The sequence below is a fragment of the Beta vulgaris genome, chromosome 2, assembly GCF_026745355.1.
Source record: "Beta vulgaris subsp. vulgaris cultivar EL10 chromosome 2, EL10.2, whole genome shotgun sequence".
NCBI lineage: Eukaryota > Viridiplantae > Streptophyta > Magnoliopsida > Caryophyllales > Amaranthaceae > Beta > Beta vulgaris.
Window position 1 is genome coordinate 52,567,713 of NC_079203.1, and position 19,570 is coordinate 52,587,282.

The 19,570-nt window shown below is 33.9% G+C and overlaps 2 protein-coding genes across 2 annotated transcripts; one reads left to right on the plus strand and one right to left on the minus strand.

The window, feature by feature from the left end:
* Positions 1-6,884: 6,884 nt before the first annotated feature.
* LOC104906184 (uncharacterized) lies at positions 6,885-12,393 on the plus strand. Its single transcript, XM_010694904.4, has 10 exons — positions 6,885-7,524; positions 8,485-8,580; positions 9,942-10,026; positions 10,166-10,287; positions 10,386-10,410; positions 10,752-10,835; positions 10,954-10,983; positions 11,234-11,339; positions 11,421-11,515; positions 12,176-12,393. The coding sequence occupies exons 1-9, from the start codon at positions 7,432-7,434 to the stop codon at positions 11,482-11,484; spliced, it is 705 nt and encodes a 234-aa protein (XP_010693206.2). The 5' UTR covers positions 6,885-7,431; the 3' UTR covers positions 11,485-11,515; positions 12,176-12,393.
* Positions 12,394-12,932: 539 nt separating this feature from the next.
* LOC104906178 (elongator complex protein 5) lies at positions 12,933-18,264 on the minus strand. Its single transcript, XM_010694899.4, has 9 exons — positions 17,991-18,264; positions 17,796-17,888; positions 16,871-17,034; positions 16,350-16,396; positions 15,418-15,487; positions 14,304-14,518; positions 14,126-14,215; positions 13,533-13,608; positions 12,933-13,403 (listed from the first exon to the last, which is right to left on the minus strand). Exons 1-9 carry the CDS (start codon positions 18,155-18,157, stop codon positions 13,219-13,221), a joined length of 1,107 nt encoding a protein of 368 aa, XP_010693201.2. The 5' UTR covers positions 18,158-18,264; the 3' UTR covers positions 12,933-13,218.
* Positions 18,265-19,570: the final 1,306 nt, after the last annotated feature.

The window sequence follows — 19,570 nt, forward strand, 5'->3', positions numbered from 1 at the left end:
GGTATGAGTGATGTTTTGATTAGAGATAAATCAAGTAGGGTATAGTATAGCCATTTTAGAAAAGAAGTACAACAACTTGCAAACAATTTCAATCAATACTTATTATTCCTTAATCTAACAAATAAAAACAAGTGTATGTTTTAAACTTACTTAGTGATTTTCTTGAGGCTGAATAGAAAGACATTTTTGGCTGTTATATGTTGTCAACAACTTAATTATAAATTTATATTGGTGGATTTACATAAAGTATATTCCTTTTTGTATTCTCGTGTCTTTTTCATTTAAATTCTTGATACTATTTAAAATAATCTAGTCATGTGGGTCTTATTTAATTCATTTTAACGATAATCTCATTAAAATTCAATCGTTATAATTTTTACAAATATATAGTTTAAGATATTTAAGGTTGAATACGTGCGCGCATAGTTGAAAGTCGGTTAGATAAAAAAAAATACAGTATGAGTATTTAATAATAGTATGTTAGTGAGTGTATGCTTCAAAAGACAAATTTTAGTTGATTATATTTTGAAAACATTATTCTCTATATGACTCTAATTATTAAATTTTACTTCTAAACTATTACATGACAATTATAGATGGTACTCCTTGTACTCTTTAAATATTAAATCTATTTTTTTTTATATAAATCAGTAGACTGTTAAGTTTGTTTGTGCTCCATGTGATTCCCTTACTCATTTAATATATTTCACTTCATATTACCCTCACACCCAGAGGGAGTATTAATTAATATTACTATTACGACTCTTGAACTCATGACCTCAAGAGTAAACAATAGTGAGTTTACCAATAACTATCAATTCAATATAAAACTTTAATTATCTACTGATAGTAAAATAAAAGAAAGGGATATATAATGAGGACAATTTGATTTTTTTCTCCAATTATCAATATTTACTTACTAAAAAACTACAAATAATAGCGTACAACCAACAACCTAGAACATCGCTCAGGAAACGATCACTAAGAACGAGTGTCGGCAAAGTCCTTGATTATCTTCCCATCTCAATTACTATAATCTGGAATATAAATTACAATGCAAATATGAGAAAGGCTTTAGAGTATTTTGGCAGGATTCACCATTGATGCTACTATTATGTCTTGTAAAGTTGGTACATGTAGGAGGTATATTAGACTTGTCATTGTGGTTGTATCTTGTATGTCTTAATGTCTAGACATGAAAATGACCATTCAATGTTTTATGATTAACCACATCTTAGAATTTAAATCTGGCTACTTGTGTCTTAAAAGTGAAGGATTTTCTTTGAACATTATGTTCAGTAAATTTGAGGCACGATTGCAAACAATGTTAAAAAGTTTTTATTAGATCATCACGAGTTTACAACAGTTTAGTTAGATGAGTTTATTAGTCCTTGGAGAGTTTCAATGCCGTGCGTAACATAAAATCAGTCAAGAAGCTATATGCCACAATAGAGATGGTCAACAGTTCGGGCCAATCCAGCCTATCCATTTCAGCACGCCTCTTGGACCGTATGGGTTGAGCTCGCGAAAATCCCAGGCCACTCCAACTCGAACCGTGAAATTAGTAAGTGGGCCAGATTTTTTCAGCCCAGCCTACAAAACCCGCTACTAAACCGTCCAACCCAGTCCACAAAACCGGTTCAGCCCAGCCCATAAACCGAAACGGACCGGCTCAGTCCAGCTCATGAACCGGATCAGCCCAGTCCAAGTAATTATTCAACCAAATTGTGTACATATATATGAAATTGCATATATTATAATTCAATCAAATTCAAAAATAATGAAAATATTCATCAATATTAATAATTGTATATATTGTAATTAATTTTAAAGGTTTTATGTAATAATAAAAAATGATTATGTAATTTTGAAATTTTTTTATCATGCCGTCCCGCTAGGCCTACGAACCGTCAGAACTGCTTCATGAACTGTGAAAATCGGTAACAGGCCGGTGTGGGCCAAGATTTTTCAACCCGTGGACCAGCCCTCCTAAACCGTGAATTTCACGGTCCGTTCCTGGACCGTGAAATCTCAACCCGCCCTACTAAGGTCTACGGACCAGCCTATCCAGCTTGCACCAGTGGCCATCTCTATGCCATAATGGTGAAAGTGGCTCTCCCCCCTCTTATTTGTAAAAAAATGTTATTATATGGCTCTACCCACCTCAAATATATGTTCTATTACATGTATCTATACGCCACGACTTCATCTGAACCAAAACTTGTACTGACATATTTCGTGTACATCTAGAAATCAAATAATGAATTGAGTGAATTATATTATCGTGTTGGATTAACTTTTGTCAGCTCTAATACGAGTACGTCCCATAATTTGTACGTTCTACCAAGAACTGTACAAGTTGAACCTCAATTCGAGGTCAATTTATCCTGTGTGCTTACGTTAGTGTCACATTGAAATACCCAGAAAAGAGAAGAGAAGTAGATACTCCGCTGGCAAAAAATGATTGTTTTGGTTATCTTTGTTTTCACTCTTGTTAGGTTGTAATGTCAAATATAATTGTCAATAATCGACATAAAAGAGGAATCCACCAACTAGTACAGATTACAGCAAAGAAAGTCCAAAAACTATAAAGCAAATTAAAAATATAAATGGAGGTTTCTATCACTGGGAACACTTTTTATCGAATTGTTACTCTTATTTTATTATTTACCCCAACATGCCTCATGAGGTAGGGCCCATTTAGGATAATGGACTTAACCCAAGATCAACTTCCATCTGGTGGACATATGGCCCACTTTTAAAGGGCCCATGATCTCGACAATTTGGAACAACCACAATGCCTACAAGATATATGCATCATCTAGTTATGTCGATTTTTGTTTTAAAACCTATGAAATGCGATAACTTAGGGCCCGTTCTTCTCAGTTTATTCTCAGTTCAATTCAGTTCAGTTCAGTTTAATTGCAATCAGTTCAGTTTAGTTGCAACCAGTTTAGTTTAGTTGCAATCAGTTCAGTTTAATTTAATTCAATTCAGTTGAACTCCAACTATCATTTCTTAGTTATAATTTAATTCATTTCAGTTCACTTCAATTCAGCTTAGTTCAGTTCAGTTGTAATAAGTTCAATTCAGTTCAGTTGTTTTATGTCGAAAAAAACAGACCCTAAATGGTACTAATTCGTAGGCTGTAAAGACAATATATACCTTAATTGACAAGATTCGCCTTCTTTTTCAGCATTTTAACATTGGCACAATTACGCACGTATTCGAAGAAATTGAATCCGAAGAGAAATTTCAAGAGAAAGAAAAAGGACATACCATTTATGTTATCTCACTTGATGTAGAGCTCGGTCAGAATTGACTTTAGTGTCATTCTCATTTTAGATTCATTAGGTTTTTCCTTTAAGAGAAGACGATTCGAAATGCTAACTTATACTTTCTTTTTAGAAAAAAAAAGCCATAGCTACCGCTGCAATGCATATGATCATATAAAGATGGCAATCCGCAAACAAATTACATGTGATTATGTGAATGCTCCATCCACTATATTTATATCCACCTAAAATTTCTAAAACCACCAGGCCATCACCTACCGACTAGTACAAGCTTAGGCCCCTAAAAGTTTAAGGACAAATTACTAAATTTACAAGACGTTGTTATGATATTGCAATTACAATCACAAAATGCCAATATCTAAAGCAATAAAATTATTATGACTGCCATTAGTAGTGGTACGTAGACAAAGTACATGTGATAATATTTTGATATATATATGTGTATTAGTAATAGTTTATCGTCAAATGTTTCTAACATTGATCTTAGAAAAACATATAGATACTTTTCAGTACACTTAATACGGAGTATTGTTCTTGTTTGTTGTGAACTTTGTTGGGGTGATACTAGAGGTGTAAGTTCGGTTTTTGGTTTGGTTTAAGGTCAAAACCAAACCAAACCAAAATAAATTCGGTTTTGAAATTTCCAAACCAAATCCAAACCGAAATTCGACTCAATCCAAACAAAACCAAACCAAAATATGAAATCAAAAACCAAACCAAACCGGATTTTTTTTATCTTCAAAATCCAAACCAAACAAACCAATTTTTTTTCATATTCCAAAATCCAAACCAAACCGAAATGAAATTAAATCAAACCAAGATAAAAACCAAACCGAATTTAAACCAAATTTTTTGATAATTTGTATTTCAAGTGACAATATTTTTGTATTTTTGTAATTAATATTAAAAAAAAGAAACACAAAAAAATAATAGACAAAATTCGTATGTTAAGTGACAATAATTCGGTTTTTTTCGGTTTTCCAAAACCAAAACCAATCTAAAAAGAAAAGAAAAATAATTTTTTTGAATCCAAACCAAACCGAATTTCAAAAAAAAAACAAACCAAATTACTAATTCGGTTTGGTTTGGTTTTCGATTTTTAACCAAATAACTTACACCCCTAGGTGATACACCCGTGATGGTCGAAAATTCATTTTCAGAATTATCATTATAACAATTATTATTTGTAATTATTGTTTTCGTAGTGTCAATTATAATTATCATCAAATCACCATCATATTTGTCATCATCAACATCAATAATCTACACTCAATATCGTCATAAATTATTTATCAGATTGTACAACTCTAGTACTACTATTACCAACAAATACTACTACTTTCTTTTTTTAGAATATATATTTGTCTTTGATTATCAATACATATTGGTAACTATTATTTAAAGATAATGGGGGTGTTTGATATCTTTCAAATACACGTTAACATGAATTTAACAAAATTATTCAATGTATAACGATTTTTTTTATATATAGTGAATTAAGGCTCCGTTTGGTAGGGCGTAAAATATTTTCAGTGTAAAATGATTTTCATGGAAAACAATTTACAATGGAAAACACAATTCCAAAATTAGTTTTCCGTTGTTTGGTTCGATGTAAGAAAAATTGTGAAATGAAAGAAAAATGAAAGGGAAAGTAAGGAGGTAGTGAGAGGAGTGTACAAGAGAGATAAGGAAAATAGTTTTCCCTTCATTTTGAAAGGAAAATGGTTTTCCATCATTGGGAGAGTAATTTTACCCCAAGGGAAAATGGTTTTACACTCTTTTGCCAACCAAACAATGTAAAACTGAAAATACAGGAAAATAGTTTTTCGGGAAAACGTTTTACGCCCTACCAAACGGAGCCTAAATGAAAGTCGCCATAAGCTAAGCTAAGGATAGCTTTGGTTTCAGAGAGTTACTAATAGCATATTTGGTTTAACATTTTTGGAATATAGGAAAGAATCAAATATCTATATACTATCTTTCTTCTTGTTTGGTTTAACTCCTTCTCAAACCTCAAACTATTACTGTTACATGTGGTAATGGACTTTCTAGTTAAGTTTGTTACCTTCCCTCACCTCAAGTAACAAAATCCATCTGTTCCGCCGTTTGTGGTGATGGTTAACATTCTCTTTCTATTTCAGAGTTTGAACCAAACACTCAATAAGAATAATAAGTTTGTTGCCATCCCGTGACTTGAACCAAATATGTTCCACGAGCGTGGCTTGAAGATAAAAGAGGCCTATCCGGTTCTCCCGACTCCTCCACTCTTGTTGACTTGTTTTACAAGATCTCTCTTTTTTTTAAAAAAAAAATCTCTTTGCTTATTGAATCTTAGTTAGAATGCTTTTCTTGCAAACTCTTTGTTTTTTAGAAGATGAGACTCTCGATGGCATTTCTTATGATAATTCTGCATTGATAGAGATAGGGCAATTGAAAATTTCAAAGTTTGACAAGAACTAAATAATTTTAATGTAACCGAGAATAAGGACATATGAGAGTGGTAAATCCTCTCAACTCGCTCCTAGAATCCTAATAGGGCAATAGCAGTTTGATTCTCATGTACTGTGATAGACTGATAGGGAGTGTGGAAAAAGGGAGGGTTGTCATGGGATAGACTCAACTTTTAAAAAAAGAGATAAAAAGAAAGTAAAACTTTTATGTTGTTTTAGAGGTGATTAATATGAATTGGACTTGAAAATGAGCAGATTTTGGGCACGATTTTTCTGCCCGCGAGCGGGCCCATTCCGGTTCGATTTTTTGGGCAAAAATTCCTGGACAACAGACAACTTAAATAGGTAAAACCAGTCTAAATTTTTGTTCGACTCGAAAATGGGCCGAAAAGCTCACTTTGCCCGGCCGAATTTTGCGAGTTATGGTGCGAGATTTCGGCCCACGACTTAGTCCCGCCCAGACCGAGGCTTTGGCCCGAAAAGGACAACTTTTTTGGGCCAAGAAGCCCACCCCGACCCGCTCGATGATCACCTTCATGTTGTTTTTCAAAGATAGTAGTGTTGTATAATAAATGTCAAATGTTGTATATAAAACTATATGTATTGCATATATAACAAATGATGATAAGAATTCGGGTTGACCCAAGTGTTCTACTCACGATTTTTTTTAAAAAAATACAACAAATGATAGATATCGTATAAAAAATGGTTGAAGTTTGGCAATGATATGAGCAATTTTATATTAATCCCAAGGAGGATTACATGGGCAAAGCTCAAAAAGGAATGTAACCTTAACCAATATTTTTACTTGGTAATTCATTTTCCTTTGAAAACCACCACAATGCCCCACAATTGAAAGTGATGAGAAGCGAATCGTCAATTTCATGGTTAGAACTCCTTATTAATTATCAACCGCCTAACCTATATGAATGTATTTATATTTTTGTCTTTCTTGTTAAAAAGACAACTAATCTATCTGTAATCTTATGGTAGTTAAGTGTTTAAGTCACAAAACCAATCAAAGTTCCGTTTAAGATTTGGCTTCATGACTTAAAGGTCATGAGATCAAATCTCGCTAGATGCTCTATATCACCTCTCAAAACATACATATCGAGAATAATTCATAAATCTTAAAATCACTTATAAACATCTCAAACAGAACGGCATAATTAATATTTTTTATCATGAACAAATTAGTTGTACAAACAAAAAATTCAAACAACTTCAAACTAGGACCAGGCTAGCCTTCCTAAGAAATTGGTACCTTGACGCGGTTTTCATTTGGTCAAATAAGGTTTTAGGCAGTGAAACAGACATCAACAATAAAAAAAGAACAAATTTCACTAAAAAAACACAATAAACAAATAAAAACTCTAATAAGTTGCAAAATTTATCCAACCACTGTCCTTGTTTGTTTCTTCCAGATTACCAGAAAAAAAAAAAGACAAGTAAAATTCAAATTCAAAAACTCAGAATACTCAAACTTAATTGGGTTATTCTGGGTTTGACTTCTTCCTTCCAAATACCCACGACCCACCATTCCACCAAACAGAAAGAAAGAAGAAAAAGATAAAGAGGAGATAAAAAAAAGAAGCAAAGTTTAAACCTTTTTCTTCATTCTTGCAAAAAATTTGAAGTTTTTTTGTTTTTGAGGGGAAAAATTTGAAGTTTTTAGAGAAAGAAAGATGAATCCAAATTGGGAGCTGAAAGGGTGTTGTAATCATGATCAAAGACTTTTCATTATCACCATTGCCATCTTCACAGTTGTTATTCTTGCGGTATAATTTTTGCCCCTTTTTTCTTGCTACCTTTTTTTTTTTATGCTCTCTATGCAATTTATTTTTATACTAAAGTTGGAGAACTTTCTTTATGATCTCTTTCTATTGTGGATTTTTATGCAACTTTGAATCATGGGTTTTATCTATAATGTATAGTTGCTATGTTAGTTTGATTGTTCTCTTTGTTATTGGTTGCCAAAATTCCAATTTTTGAAAATACCCACTTTTAATTTAAGTAAGATCATAGTTATTTTGATCAATATATGCACTTTCAATTTGAATTTTGAGGAATATACATGATTTGTAGATATCTAGTTGGTTACCTAAGTTTGTTCAAGTAGAATTTTAAATTGTTAGAAATGTGGAGTATGAGTCTAGAAAATGCCCATATTATTGATCCTAATAGAAAATTTGGGTGATTGATGGTATGATACCATGGTGTTAGATACAAACTTCAATGAAAAACCATGTTAGTATTATGGGATATTTTCATAGTTTATTATTTGGCTTAACCATTTAAGTTTTGGTGCCCTATATTAGGGTTTCTATTGATTTTCTGGCTGTCTAGGTTGTCCAAATGAACTCAATAGCTAATAGTGATGCCAACATTGCATATATGTTGTACATAGGCGAAAAAATGTGTCCGTGGTTAGAAGGCTAAGTGTGGAATTTGGGCATGGGTATTAAAGTTAATGATTGTATAGTGCACCACTAGGGTTAATTATGTAGTTATTTCTGAAGAACAGATCTTGTTTTGCTACTATTGAACTAGTTGAGTTGTTGAACTACTTGGAGATTTTCTTTATAAGGTAGTTTAACTGCTTAAATGTTTTGTATCCTATGGAGTAGTTATTTGTTGAGATATGTGTGATCATTCAATTATACTTGGCAGATTAGTTGCATACTTGCGACTTGCTTAAATGCAATTAGCTTAGTGACAATTTTTTCTTTGATTGACAGCTATGGAGGACATTTTTGCTGACACCTTTCAAGCTCATTACCGTCTTTCTCCATGAAGTCAGTCATGCTATAGCGTGTATACTTACATGTGGTTCGGTAAGATGCTTCTTGCTCTCTTTTTTGCAACTTTTCTTGATTAGTTTTGTTAAGGCCTCAATCAAGAGGGGCTCCTAGTGAACACCACTGATGCCTCCTCACATGTCATCTTGGTTTAGTGTAAGTCGAAGGGAGGGGGGGTGAAAAGAACTTTCTCGTGATGATTTTAAATTAATGATTAAATTAGCCAATTATAATCATAACACAAAGGCCCAAGTCATAGAAAGATAAATCTCTTGTACGGTTGTAACTTAAGAATAACATGGCATGAGGTATAATCCCTTCACCAGCTAAAAATAAGTGAACCGTTGGCTCTCAGAGGGAATAGACGTGCTAGCTAATACTCTACTGGTGTTATACACTACATCATCAAACACCATAAACAGGTTCTCACCAGTTTGAAGACATGTTGCAGACAGGTTTTTGGCAGAAGAAGATTCAGAATTAACATAAAACAAGCTAGTCGAGAATAGTAGTGTGCTAATTCTCAAGTAGTTATTCAAAGACGTCTACAGGAAGCTTCATGAGGAGTATGACTTTAGCTTACCTGCATATATAAATATCATATAGAAATCTCCTAGCACAAGTAGACAGTGTGAAGTTAACACATGCATCAGGCGCAACTACTAAGGCATATTAAATCTTTAGAATAATTGACGAAACAAGGGACCAAACAGTATGCATCTCAAGAAATAGGTTGGTTAAGGAGAGAAACTAAGTGGAAATGCTAGTAATTTAGGAGATATTGGTACATTACAAATATAACTAGAGATATAAATCTGTGCATGAACAAGTATTACATTTTTCATCAACTAATGCATAAGGTCAAGGATGTCTTCGGTTTAACTTTAAGCCTTAGTCTGGTGAAGTAGTAGGTTAGTTAATTACCATCTGACCAAGGTTCCAATAGAAGCATCCTTTTTGGGAATTCTGTAGGGGTAAAGGCTCAAGTACAAGAGACTCTATGTGGTTTTATAGGTACGGATGTGTGCCTCATTAGAGATTTTGAGCCAGTGGTGGTAGCGGACTTACGGTATGTAACTATGGAATATGCAATGCAATTATCTCTGTTGTGGACCATCACATTTCCAAACCCACTTGATTCTGCACCTGTCTTTGAGCTTAGCGTTTATGTTTTAAGCTTCCAGTCGTGATATTAACAGAGCTTAGTATTCTGACTGAATTTTGAGCCACATTTGATCAATTTTTGCTTCAAGATGTGTTGCTTTCATTTAATTTCTCGATTACAGTTCCATGTCATCAGAGTAAGTATACGTTAAAATATATCTATCAAAGGTACCTTTCAGTGGCTCGTTGTATGATTAATGATTAAGGTTTACTGGTTCTGTGCTGGTATCTAGGTGGAGGGAATTGAGGTTCATGGAAATGAGGGAGGTTTGACAAAAACACGCGGTGGTGCATATTGGCTGATCTTACCTGCTGGATGTAATTTTTTGTCTAATCCTTAATATATATTGTCATGTATCTTACTTATTTTTCCGATAATCAATCTGTGGGGATTCCATTTTATACCACACTTCAATCCCTGGAGCACTAATATGTTTAACGCTTTTTACACACTTAGATCTTGGCTCTTCATTCTGGGGAATGCTTTTGGTACTTGCCTCCACAAATCTTCTTACAGCGAGGATTGCTGCTGGCTGTCTTGGGGTAGCTTTGCTTGTCGTGCTATTCATTGCACAAAATGTAACAAACACTTTTCTACTTTTAAATACCATCCTTTTCTGCCATTTATACTCCAGTACTGACTACTGACATTCTTAAATTTGCTTGGTAACAAACAGTGGACACTTCGAGGACTTTGCATCGGTGAGTACCTCTACGCACTTCTCCTTATCCTCCCTCTCTACTTGCTACTTCCGTTCCTATATGTATGTTCTTCTTGAATGAAATGTATCGATCACAAAGCCAAATTTTGAACATAAATTCACAATATATAAGAAAAAACAAATTCATATGGGATCTTCTTAAATTTGTTTCAATGTGTGTTTTGTTTATATAAAATTTAAGTTTCACAATTTTACAAATATGCAATTGTAAACATTAATGGTTAGGGTTTGAAAACTGTGATAAAGCAACTCGGCAAAAAAAAGGAACAAATTGAGTACTAGTTGTACCAACTTACATAACATTGAATGGTGACAATGCAGGATTTATTGTTTTTCTTGCTGTAATATGGATCTTGCAAGAAAAAACTGAAGTGCGGATCCTTCGTTATGTCATTCTTTTTATTGGTATGTGCTTACGATCCCATCTTTCCCTTCGATAATTCATGCACGTTGGTTGGCACTATTTTATTATTTCTCCAGAGAGCTTTTGCATTTACCCTGAAGAGTATGTTCTATTTTGCAGGGGTGATGAACAGTCTGTTCTCAGTTTATGGTACATTTACTTCATCCTTTCTTTTTCTTTCATTCTTATTAATAAGAATATGGGACACCGACTGTGAAGGAAGGTTCCCCGGATGATTGCTTCTATCGACTGTCCTTCTCTACAAGTTCATAAGCTCTCATGAGTTCCGGGTGGTCTTAGTAATTTTATACCGCGACAACCAATGCCGTCTTGTCTTACTGAGCTAACGGATATCAAGAGCCTGTTAATTTGAAATTCTGACTCTGCTGTTATTATGCAGATATATATGATGATTTAATATCTCGAAGAGTTAACTCCAGTGATGCTGAGAAATTCGCCGAGGTTTGCCCTTGCCCATGCAATGGGGTTGCTTGGGGGTTCATTTGGTGAGCTAACTCTTTTGTTTTGTTTCTTCTCGAGTTCTTTACTCCATTTTTTACTCCTCTAATTTGAAAATTTCCTTGCAGGGGAGTTATATCTTTCACATTTCTCTGTGGAGCCATGTACTTGGGCCTTGTCATTCAGTCATGAGTGACAAACATCTTTGAATATACTTCCTAAGGTGCATTTCATCATCTAAATCAGATTATTTCTTAAAGCACGTTCTTTCTTTCGCACAGAATTTTGAGTTCAATGCTCTTCAACTGAATAATTTTTTTTTGGTGAACAAGCGGTAACATTAGATTAAATAGTCATGGCAAATAGCCTATTACAATACGAGTCTAAAAGCTCCATACAATAATCAGGGAGTACGGGAATATGATGAATTACATCTCTTCAACTGAATATAACTTGGCTGAACTGATCACAACTCGCTTAGAACTGTTTTTACTGATTCAAATTGGTTTTTGCTGATTCATTGGGCTATTTGTACCGATTACAACTGATTTTTACAGTTCAAAACTTGTGTACAGAATTAAACTAACTTTTTACAAGTTTGAGAGAACAATATGTTCGCATAATGTTTATCGTTAGTAATCCATTGCCATTGTTTTTAGAGGATGATGCTTGCTTAAAACTAATTTTTAGTGATCAAAACTGAATTTTGCTCATTTCTTGTTGTTTTGGTGACATGTAGTTGCTAATTTTTTCTAGTTTCAACCAACTTTTACACTTGAAAACTAATTATTTACGGATGGAAATTTCTTTTGGACAAGTTGAAAAGAACAAATTGTTCACAGAATTTTGTATTGTTAATGAATAATTACCCTTAATTTTGCAGGTTCCTCATGATGGCATACTGTTATTGATTTTTTAGTTTTGGTTGACATCAGAGATGAACAGAATTCCTTCATTCTTTTGCAGTAATTTATGCTATCTTCGTACGAAAGGTGGCTTGTAAATTTAGACAGAATGAACCCATTGTTTAAGATTACTGGACTGAGAACATGTATCAATATATTTGCCCATTAAATAGAAATATTTGAGATTTTATGATGAGATGATGGTGTTATCTAGAGGTGATCATGGGCCGGGCCGAACCGGGCCTAAAAATGCTCATTGGTCTGGTTGTGCCAAAATTCGGGTCAAATTTTTGTTCTCAAAGCCCGCTATTTTGGGACAAAAATGAGCGGACTTTCCATGTCAAAATCGATCCAGGCCTAAAAATAGACTAGAAAGTCATTTTTAGCTTGCCCAAAGCAAAAAAAAATCGGATTGGGTCCGTTCGTGGGCCGAAAAATTCTGCCCAAAAAACTGGCCAGGCCGAACTGGAGTTGATCAACTCTAGTGTTATTATGTTTTTGTCAAGTGAATTGTCTTAGAAATTTGAAAATAACCAATAAAGTGCCATGAATGTGAAATACACAACGAAGTCATTCGAAATGATGATTTAGGCAAACTTGCCATCTTGAAACGAGAAGAAAAGGAAAAAAAATGTGTCATGAATTTTCTATGAAACTTAGCTTATTGGTACGTGGGAGATTTTCTATAAGTGAACCCACAATACCCAAACTTAGGAGATGAGAATCGAACCCAAGTCTCAAAACTCATGTTTGATAGGTGACAATTGAGCTCCCACTTGATTCGACGGATGCCATGATAAGTTGCTGACAACCTCAAAGAAGGGTTGGTTTGGCATATGATCGAGCAAAAGCTCTTTGGTTCCTTCCTAAAGGTATATGGAAAACCTTAAGGACTGCTATTTAGTAGTGATACATCCATTTCATTGTAAAACTCATTACTTCAACTAAGCAATCTGGTGAAATTTGATATACTTCGAAAAAATCAATTTTTCTGTAAATCACAGTCTCATATAAATCAAGGCTATATATCCAAGTCATCATCAGGGTCCTCATCAGAATCTGGCCTCTCATCGTCCGAATCACGAATGTACACTATCTCACCTATAGAAGCTTTCTCAGTTGATTGTGAAGCTTCAGTTTCTATCCCATTTTGCCCGTCCATAAAAGATTGCCGACCATCATAGATTTGCTTAGCTCTGTCTGATTCTAAAGAAATAACCAAAAAAAAATAAATTATTGAAAGCCTAAGAGAAGCACCATGATGAATATTAACTTGGGTGTTGCCATAAAAGCTCAAATTCTTTCAAAACTATCTTCATATGGATGCATCAGTACCTTGGTGTTCAAAAGGAAGAACTACTTTCGAACGATCAATTTGCTCTTTTTCTGACAACTGTAAATTAAATTGCACCTGCAGAAAGATAAAATGAAACAAGAGAGGTTGTTTTTCTCATTTAGTTCCATGTCCTAGGAAATGAATAAAGTTGATTGGTAAGTGGTCATTCGGTTGAACATCGATAAACCTATCTCCTAGGTAATTTATTTTCCCCATGTAATTGCATTTCTTAGGAATTGTCAAATTTTGTTTGGTTGATCATGGTAACTTTTTCTATTTTGTGGGAAGTAGAACTTCCTAGGAATGTAATTTCTATGTTTTTGCCACCCAAACAACTCCACATCCTTCCGCTTCCTAGAAATTTCTACTTCCCATGGTTTTGAATGTCAACCAAGAAAGAACCTAAGAAAGCAACTTTCTCAAATTTGTCAGACGTATAAGAGACGTAGCACTTCTAGTGTTATTCGTCAACTAAACAACTCTACAATTTTCAACTTCCCAATTTTTTTTTTAATGTCAACCAACAAGCACATTAGCACATAGGCTTTGTTAATTTTGCCCAGGAAAACAAAGTAGTTTTGAAATTACTAACCTTCGGCACTAGTGTCTGTGCCATTGACTCCTCAGAAGAAGAAATTGATGTAAACGAAATTCCTGATTGCTTAACATAAAATTCTTCAGACTGAAAAGTACAAAAGGTGTTAGAAAAGGATATCTGGACCACTAATTCCTGTATGGTGAAGCATAGATACATCTTAACAAGGAAATACCATCAATCTAACTCTTCCATTTCTTCGCTTGAGGCGCACCCTCAACTTCGCTTTTCTAAGATTCTGCTCAAGCAAAAAAAGGCCTTGTTGTCCACTTTTCAATTGAGTTATACCTTCCACACTAGCCACGATAGAGCACATATACTCAAGAGCAGCAATTACACTCAAATCATGAATATCTGAATGCAACAGCCAAAAGGCACAGGAAACTTGTTCTGCATCACAGAAATGACAACAAGAGGTCATTTAGCATTGATAAATCAGTGACTGCAAAGAGGGAAACGCCAGCAGTTATCATGTGTTGAGCAAAAAAAAGAACAACGATTACCCTCTTCAAAGTTATAGAAACTTTAGACGATCAACAATAAGAAAAATGGACAATAAGTCTCACACCTAAGGCAGCTAACTGTTCTCTTCACTGCACTGCTTGATGCTATATAAAGGCATGGATGAGAAATCTTATGGGCAAATCATGGAAAATAATGTGCCTTTATGAATACGAAATATATTATGGAAAGTGTCATATATTACCAAAACGCAAACAAATATTTATAAGCCAAATTTTGCAGAAGTAGACCAAGTTCAAAGATCTCCATTCTCCGGTTTCATATAACATAAGTATGTTTGCTTAGATTAGCCAAGTCTTCCACATCCAAAGACAAACAAGAAACGATTTAGGCGACATGCTATTTCAAGCCAAGATATAGCCACCTTTTAACGGTGTTTTAGTCCATCATGCAGCTCATCAAGGGAAAACAAGGACAAAAGCACCTGTTGTAACAAGGGAATACAATATCATCTACTAGATCAAGTAGAAATTATAGATTATGCAAAAAGAAAATTAGTCTATGGCCATAAAAATGAAAAATCAAAGCATTATAAATAAATCAACGATCAAACATTTTCCAGTTGCTTACTACACAAGCTAAAATTGACTTCTTTAAAGAATTTGGTCAGCCAGCCAAGACATGATCTATGAATAGATATCATGAAATATACATTGAGATATGATTTTATAACACATAAAAGAAGATGTTTACTAAAATGTTTTTGTCTTAACATCTCAAACATCATAAAAGAAAGCAAATAATTCATATTAAACGGAATTACATACCATGGCAACGAATATTACTTAGAAGACCAGCTACAGATGACAAAGGGACATCTCTAAGTAACTCGGTTACCTGGAAAAAATTACGTTACTATAAGAAAGAAAAAGATAATTCGAAGATACTTTTCAAATAAAATTGATCGAAATACAAGTATATGATTTATGCAGGATGATATATCTGCCACCTTGTGTTCCATGATACAGTTTCACATCATTCATCATCCTCAAAGAAATGTGCATAGTTACTTTGCGATAATTGTTTAACAAATGCATGCAATTTCAAGAAAGCATCTACAGCATAAACAGCAGCGAAGGAAACTTTCATCTCTATATAAATGTATTTGGTACATGTTTTGCAGGCAAGGTAATTCAACCAGTGTCTCCAACAATGTGTCCTTTGAGATGCTGATGTTCAGAATCTAGAGGTCCGCGTTGGGTTCAGCTTGTAAAAATAATATATTGTTAGCAGCTCTTAGTGGTCGTTTGAGTAAATGTTTGAATTGTAACTTCTTAGGAAGTTCCCGTACCAAAAATATTTTACTTCATGGGAAGCATAAAAGGTTGTCTGGTTGAATATGGGAAATTCCACTTTCTGTGTGGCTTGCCATGAAGTGGCACTTCCTATGTTTATGTCAACCAAACAATTCTACAATTTTCCACTTTCCATGACTTTCCACTTCTCATGTTTTCTCAATTCAACCAAAGAAGCACTAATTCTATAATCATGCAGTCATGCTTCACTAGTCACCGCAGTGGCCTTAAAATATTCGACTTCCCTAAAACTGCCCCGCCACCCCTCACCCCAACAAAGAAACAAAGATTCCTTCAATAAGCACGTATCATATAGTACGCCAATCCTATACAACACAAATATCCAATTTATAATGTTTTTTCCTTTCTTAAAATTTTGGATTTAAAGAGGAACAAGGTATTACCGAGTCTATTGCTATGCAGAATCGATCCTTCCCTTGTCCAACAATTCCTGTGATACAAAAAAGTATTCAGGAAGCTCAGAGTTGACTCTGACCAAAGAAAACAGGAATAGCACAAACATACTAAGCGGAAGTTACAACTTACAAGACAGCCTTCATTTTATTTACTGCTGGGTAATTTAAGCAAGCCAGTATTGGTAGTTAAATCACTTGCCCAATTCATATGAGATTAAATAAATTTTACAAAAGAAGAAGCTCGACAAAACCATGACAGCCATCATATATAATCAACTCTTTTTGCATTTAGTGATTTAGCATAGAAATTACTTTCGATAAAAGAGATGAAAGATTGCGCATAATCTAGATGAAAGATTACCCATAATCAAATACAAAATGAATTGGTTCTCATTAGCTTAAAATAATGCCAACAATTAGACAGAAATCTCTATTATTCACTTGTTAATGAACAATTAGCAAGTACAGTGTCCAATCTCAGCATTGATGGGCAGTAAATGAAGCTATACCTTTTCCCAGTTCAAGTATGCCAGAAAGTAATTTCTCCAAATTCCTCACATCCCTGAAAACTGTTATCCAAGAAGATGAATCTGGAGAGCTGCCAATCTTCCCACTTTCCTTAAGCCTATGCTTCCAACCAAGAGGATCGGTATAACAATCTAGTATCCGGACCCTACAATTGAACTTCCCATTATGATAACACATCAGAGCCACAATTTGCTTATCTTATTATGGTTCGTTTGTTTAGCTTCTAATGTAAATCAATAAAAGAGAAAATTAAACGCAACAATTATAAAATTTGCACATCGGAATAGGTGGACATATTATGAAACACTCCCTCCGTTGGAAATAATCCCACAAGTCTCAAATTCTCATTCCCTCATACATAAGGATATAACATGATTTTAATAAAAGAACCTTCTAAGACAGCTAAACCACTGTCAGGATCTCCTCATCACTCAAGTAGGGGTATCTCGTAAAATCCGAGTACAAACCATTATTATCTTAAAAAAACATAACAACCTTCTCTGAAAGTCTTAAAATTTAGTATATACAACCATTATATTTGGACTGAAGGAGTATATTATTTCAGATTTTCTTCGAAAAAACGAAATCATCCATAATTTCACCCATTTAAACCAACATATAACAATAACTTCAATTATAACTGACAGAAACAAACATGCCAAGCCGCCTATACCCAGAGCAGCAAATGCCTACACTCTTCAACAAATCAATGTGAAGAATTATGGAAACTAAGCAAGTCATAAAAATTCACATCCAACATTAAGTGAAAAAGTGTAAAAATCTCCACTTCCATTTTTCCACAAGACCACAACATTTGTACCTTTTAATCAACAATAATAATTTCACACATTGAAAAAGAGAAAATAACTTCAAAATTAAACAAAAATAACGGAAATGAATATATACCATTTATCCAACGAAACACCATCGAATCCTCCATTCTTCAGCAAATCAACATAATACGACGGGCTTCGAGAAAATGCCACGATCACTATGCCTCTGCGAACAAATTAAGCACAACATTAGCGCAAGAAAAACTAAAAAACGGCATAAAATTTTGCTGCAATTAGATGATACGGCATCATCGTTTTAGAGTGTAACCTGGATTGTGATTTTCCCGCCAAAATGAAGGAAGAAAGCTGAGAAACGACGTAATCGAAGACATGGGAGGCTAGAGGAGAGAGAATGGAGTCTTTGATTGTGAGAGCTGGAGCTAACTCTCCTTCTAATGCTCCGTCTCGAAGAACTCTGCAGGTTGCTTCCGCCATTGTTGTTGATTTTGAAGCTCTAAAACCCTAGGTTTTCAATTTGGGGGTTTTGACTTTTGACTCTCTTTGTTTTCGGTTTTGATTTTTTGTTGACAACGGTTGATCAACTCCCATAAAGCGTTTCTAAACAAATTTACGCACCACATGACACTCTCTCTTTAGTTGTTTTATTTCATGTCATCACGTTCCATATAAGATTCGATCAACTAAATTCAAGGTTAATTTACGAAAGTTCTAACCAATAGGTTATGAAACATTAGATGATATTTTTTAACATGAAATGGTAATAACTCGAACGACTAAAAACAAGTTTTATAGATAATTAATTCACAAACCAATCAGTCATGACAAGAGAAATTCTCCAACCTATTGCTACCATAAAAATTCGAATCCTAGCTCAAGTCTTATAATTCAAGATGGTGCTACTCTAACTCTCTAAGTCACCACCTCTCCCTCTAAATTAAACCCCGTTTGGTATGGTTATGAGTTTCTAGTTTTTTATCTTTAAAATTCTCTAAAAGTCATATGTGTACCTTGAGAATAAATTTTGTAGAATTTTTATGTTTATTTCTACTTTAAAATCTAAAAACCATTTATTTCATGTTTACATAGTTTTAATATGAAAATAAGAAATGATAATGAATAGGTTTGTATATCAACAAAAAGTCAAATTTGCTGAACAAAAAGTTAAAACTCTAACAGCAAACTCTAAACTCTAACAACTAAACTCTAAACTCTATTTGACAAACAGGGCCATAAGTCCATAACCATCCTTTACAAATTGAATAATCGTTGATTTCTAGCAAAATTTTCATAAATATCAACATATCACACTAAAATAATACCCAAGTTTATATACCGTTCATTTTCCCCTACTTTCGAATTAAATGAATATTACAATCAACACCTTTGTGTTGCTATGTCTATATATGTTTGCATCTCTTTTATTTTTTTAGGTGAACAAAGGTAATATAACATAATTAAAAGAGTTGTGGTAAAAAGTCAATTACAATCTATAAAAAGTAGACTAATTAAATCAAACTTGATCAAGTATAAGGTAGACTAAAAAATTTGTATTGAATAATATTAATATAAACTTAATATGAATGATTTTTGAATCATATAACTATTATAAGGTAGATATTTGTCATACGAGGGGAAGACACTATATTTAAGAAGCTAAAGGAATGAGGAGAAAGATCATGAGATGAGCAGTGAACTCATGCAATAAGAAAAAAGATAAAACGCCCCTAAAAAAAATAGAACGATATTTCTAATTAAATAAGAAAATGTTACAATTAATCAAAATATTGTGTTGGAAGGCAACTCTCTGTCAGTCATCAACTCTCTTAGGCACAAGGAGGATGGAGTTGTTCCTATTTATTTATTGTTTGATGATATTCATAAGTTGCT

Bases quoted from the DNA above. Each gene is read 5' to 3' on its own strand.
- LOC104906184 (XM_010694904.4), top strand. From the start codon at position 7,432: ATGAATCCAAATTGGGAGCTGAAAGGGTGTTGTAATCATGATCAAAGA. The intron at 10,288-10,385 runs GTAACAAACACT...GGTAACAAACAG, and splicing joins TGCTATTCATTGCACAAAAT to TGGACACTTCGAGGACTTTG. The intron at 10,984-11,233 runs GTACATTTACTT...GTTATTATGCAG, and splicing joins CAGTCTGTTCTCAGTTTATG to ATATATATGATGATTTAATA.
- LOC104906178 (XM_010694899.4), bottom strand. From the start codon at position 18,157: ATGGCGGAAGCAACCTGCAGAGTTCTTCGAGACGGAGCATTAGAAGGA. The intron at 16,397-16,870 runs GTATAGCTTCAT...TTTGTATCACAG, and splicing joins CATACTTGAACTGGGAAAAG to GAATTGTTGGACAAGGGAAG. The intron at 13,404-13,532 runs GTACTGATGCAT...TTATTTCTTTAG, and splicing joins TCTTCCTTTTGAACACCAAG to AATCAGACAGAGCTAAGCAA.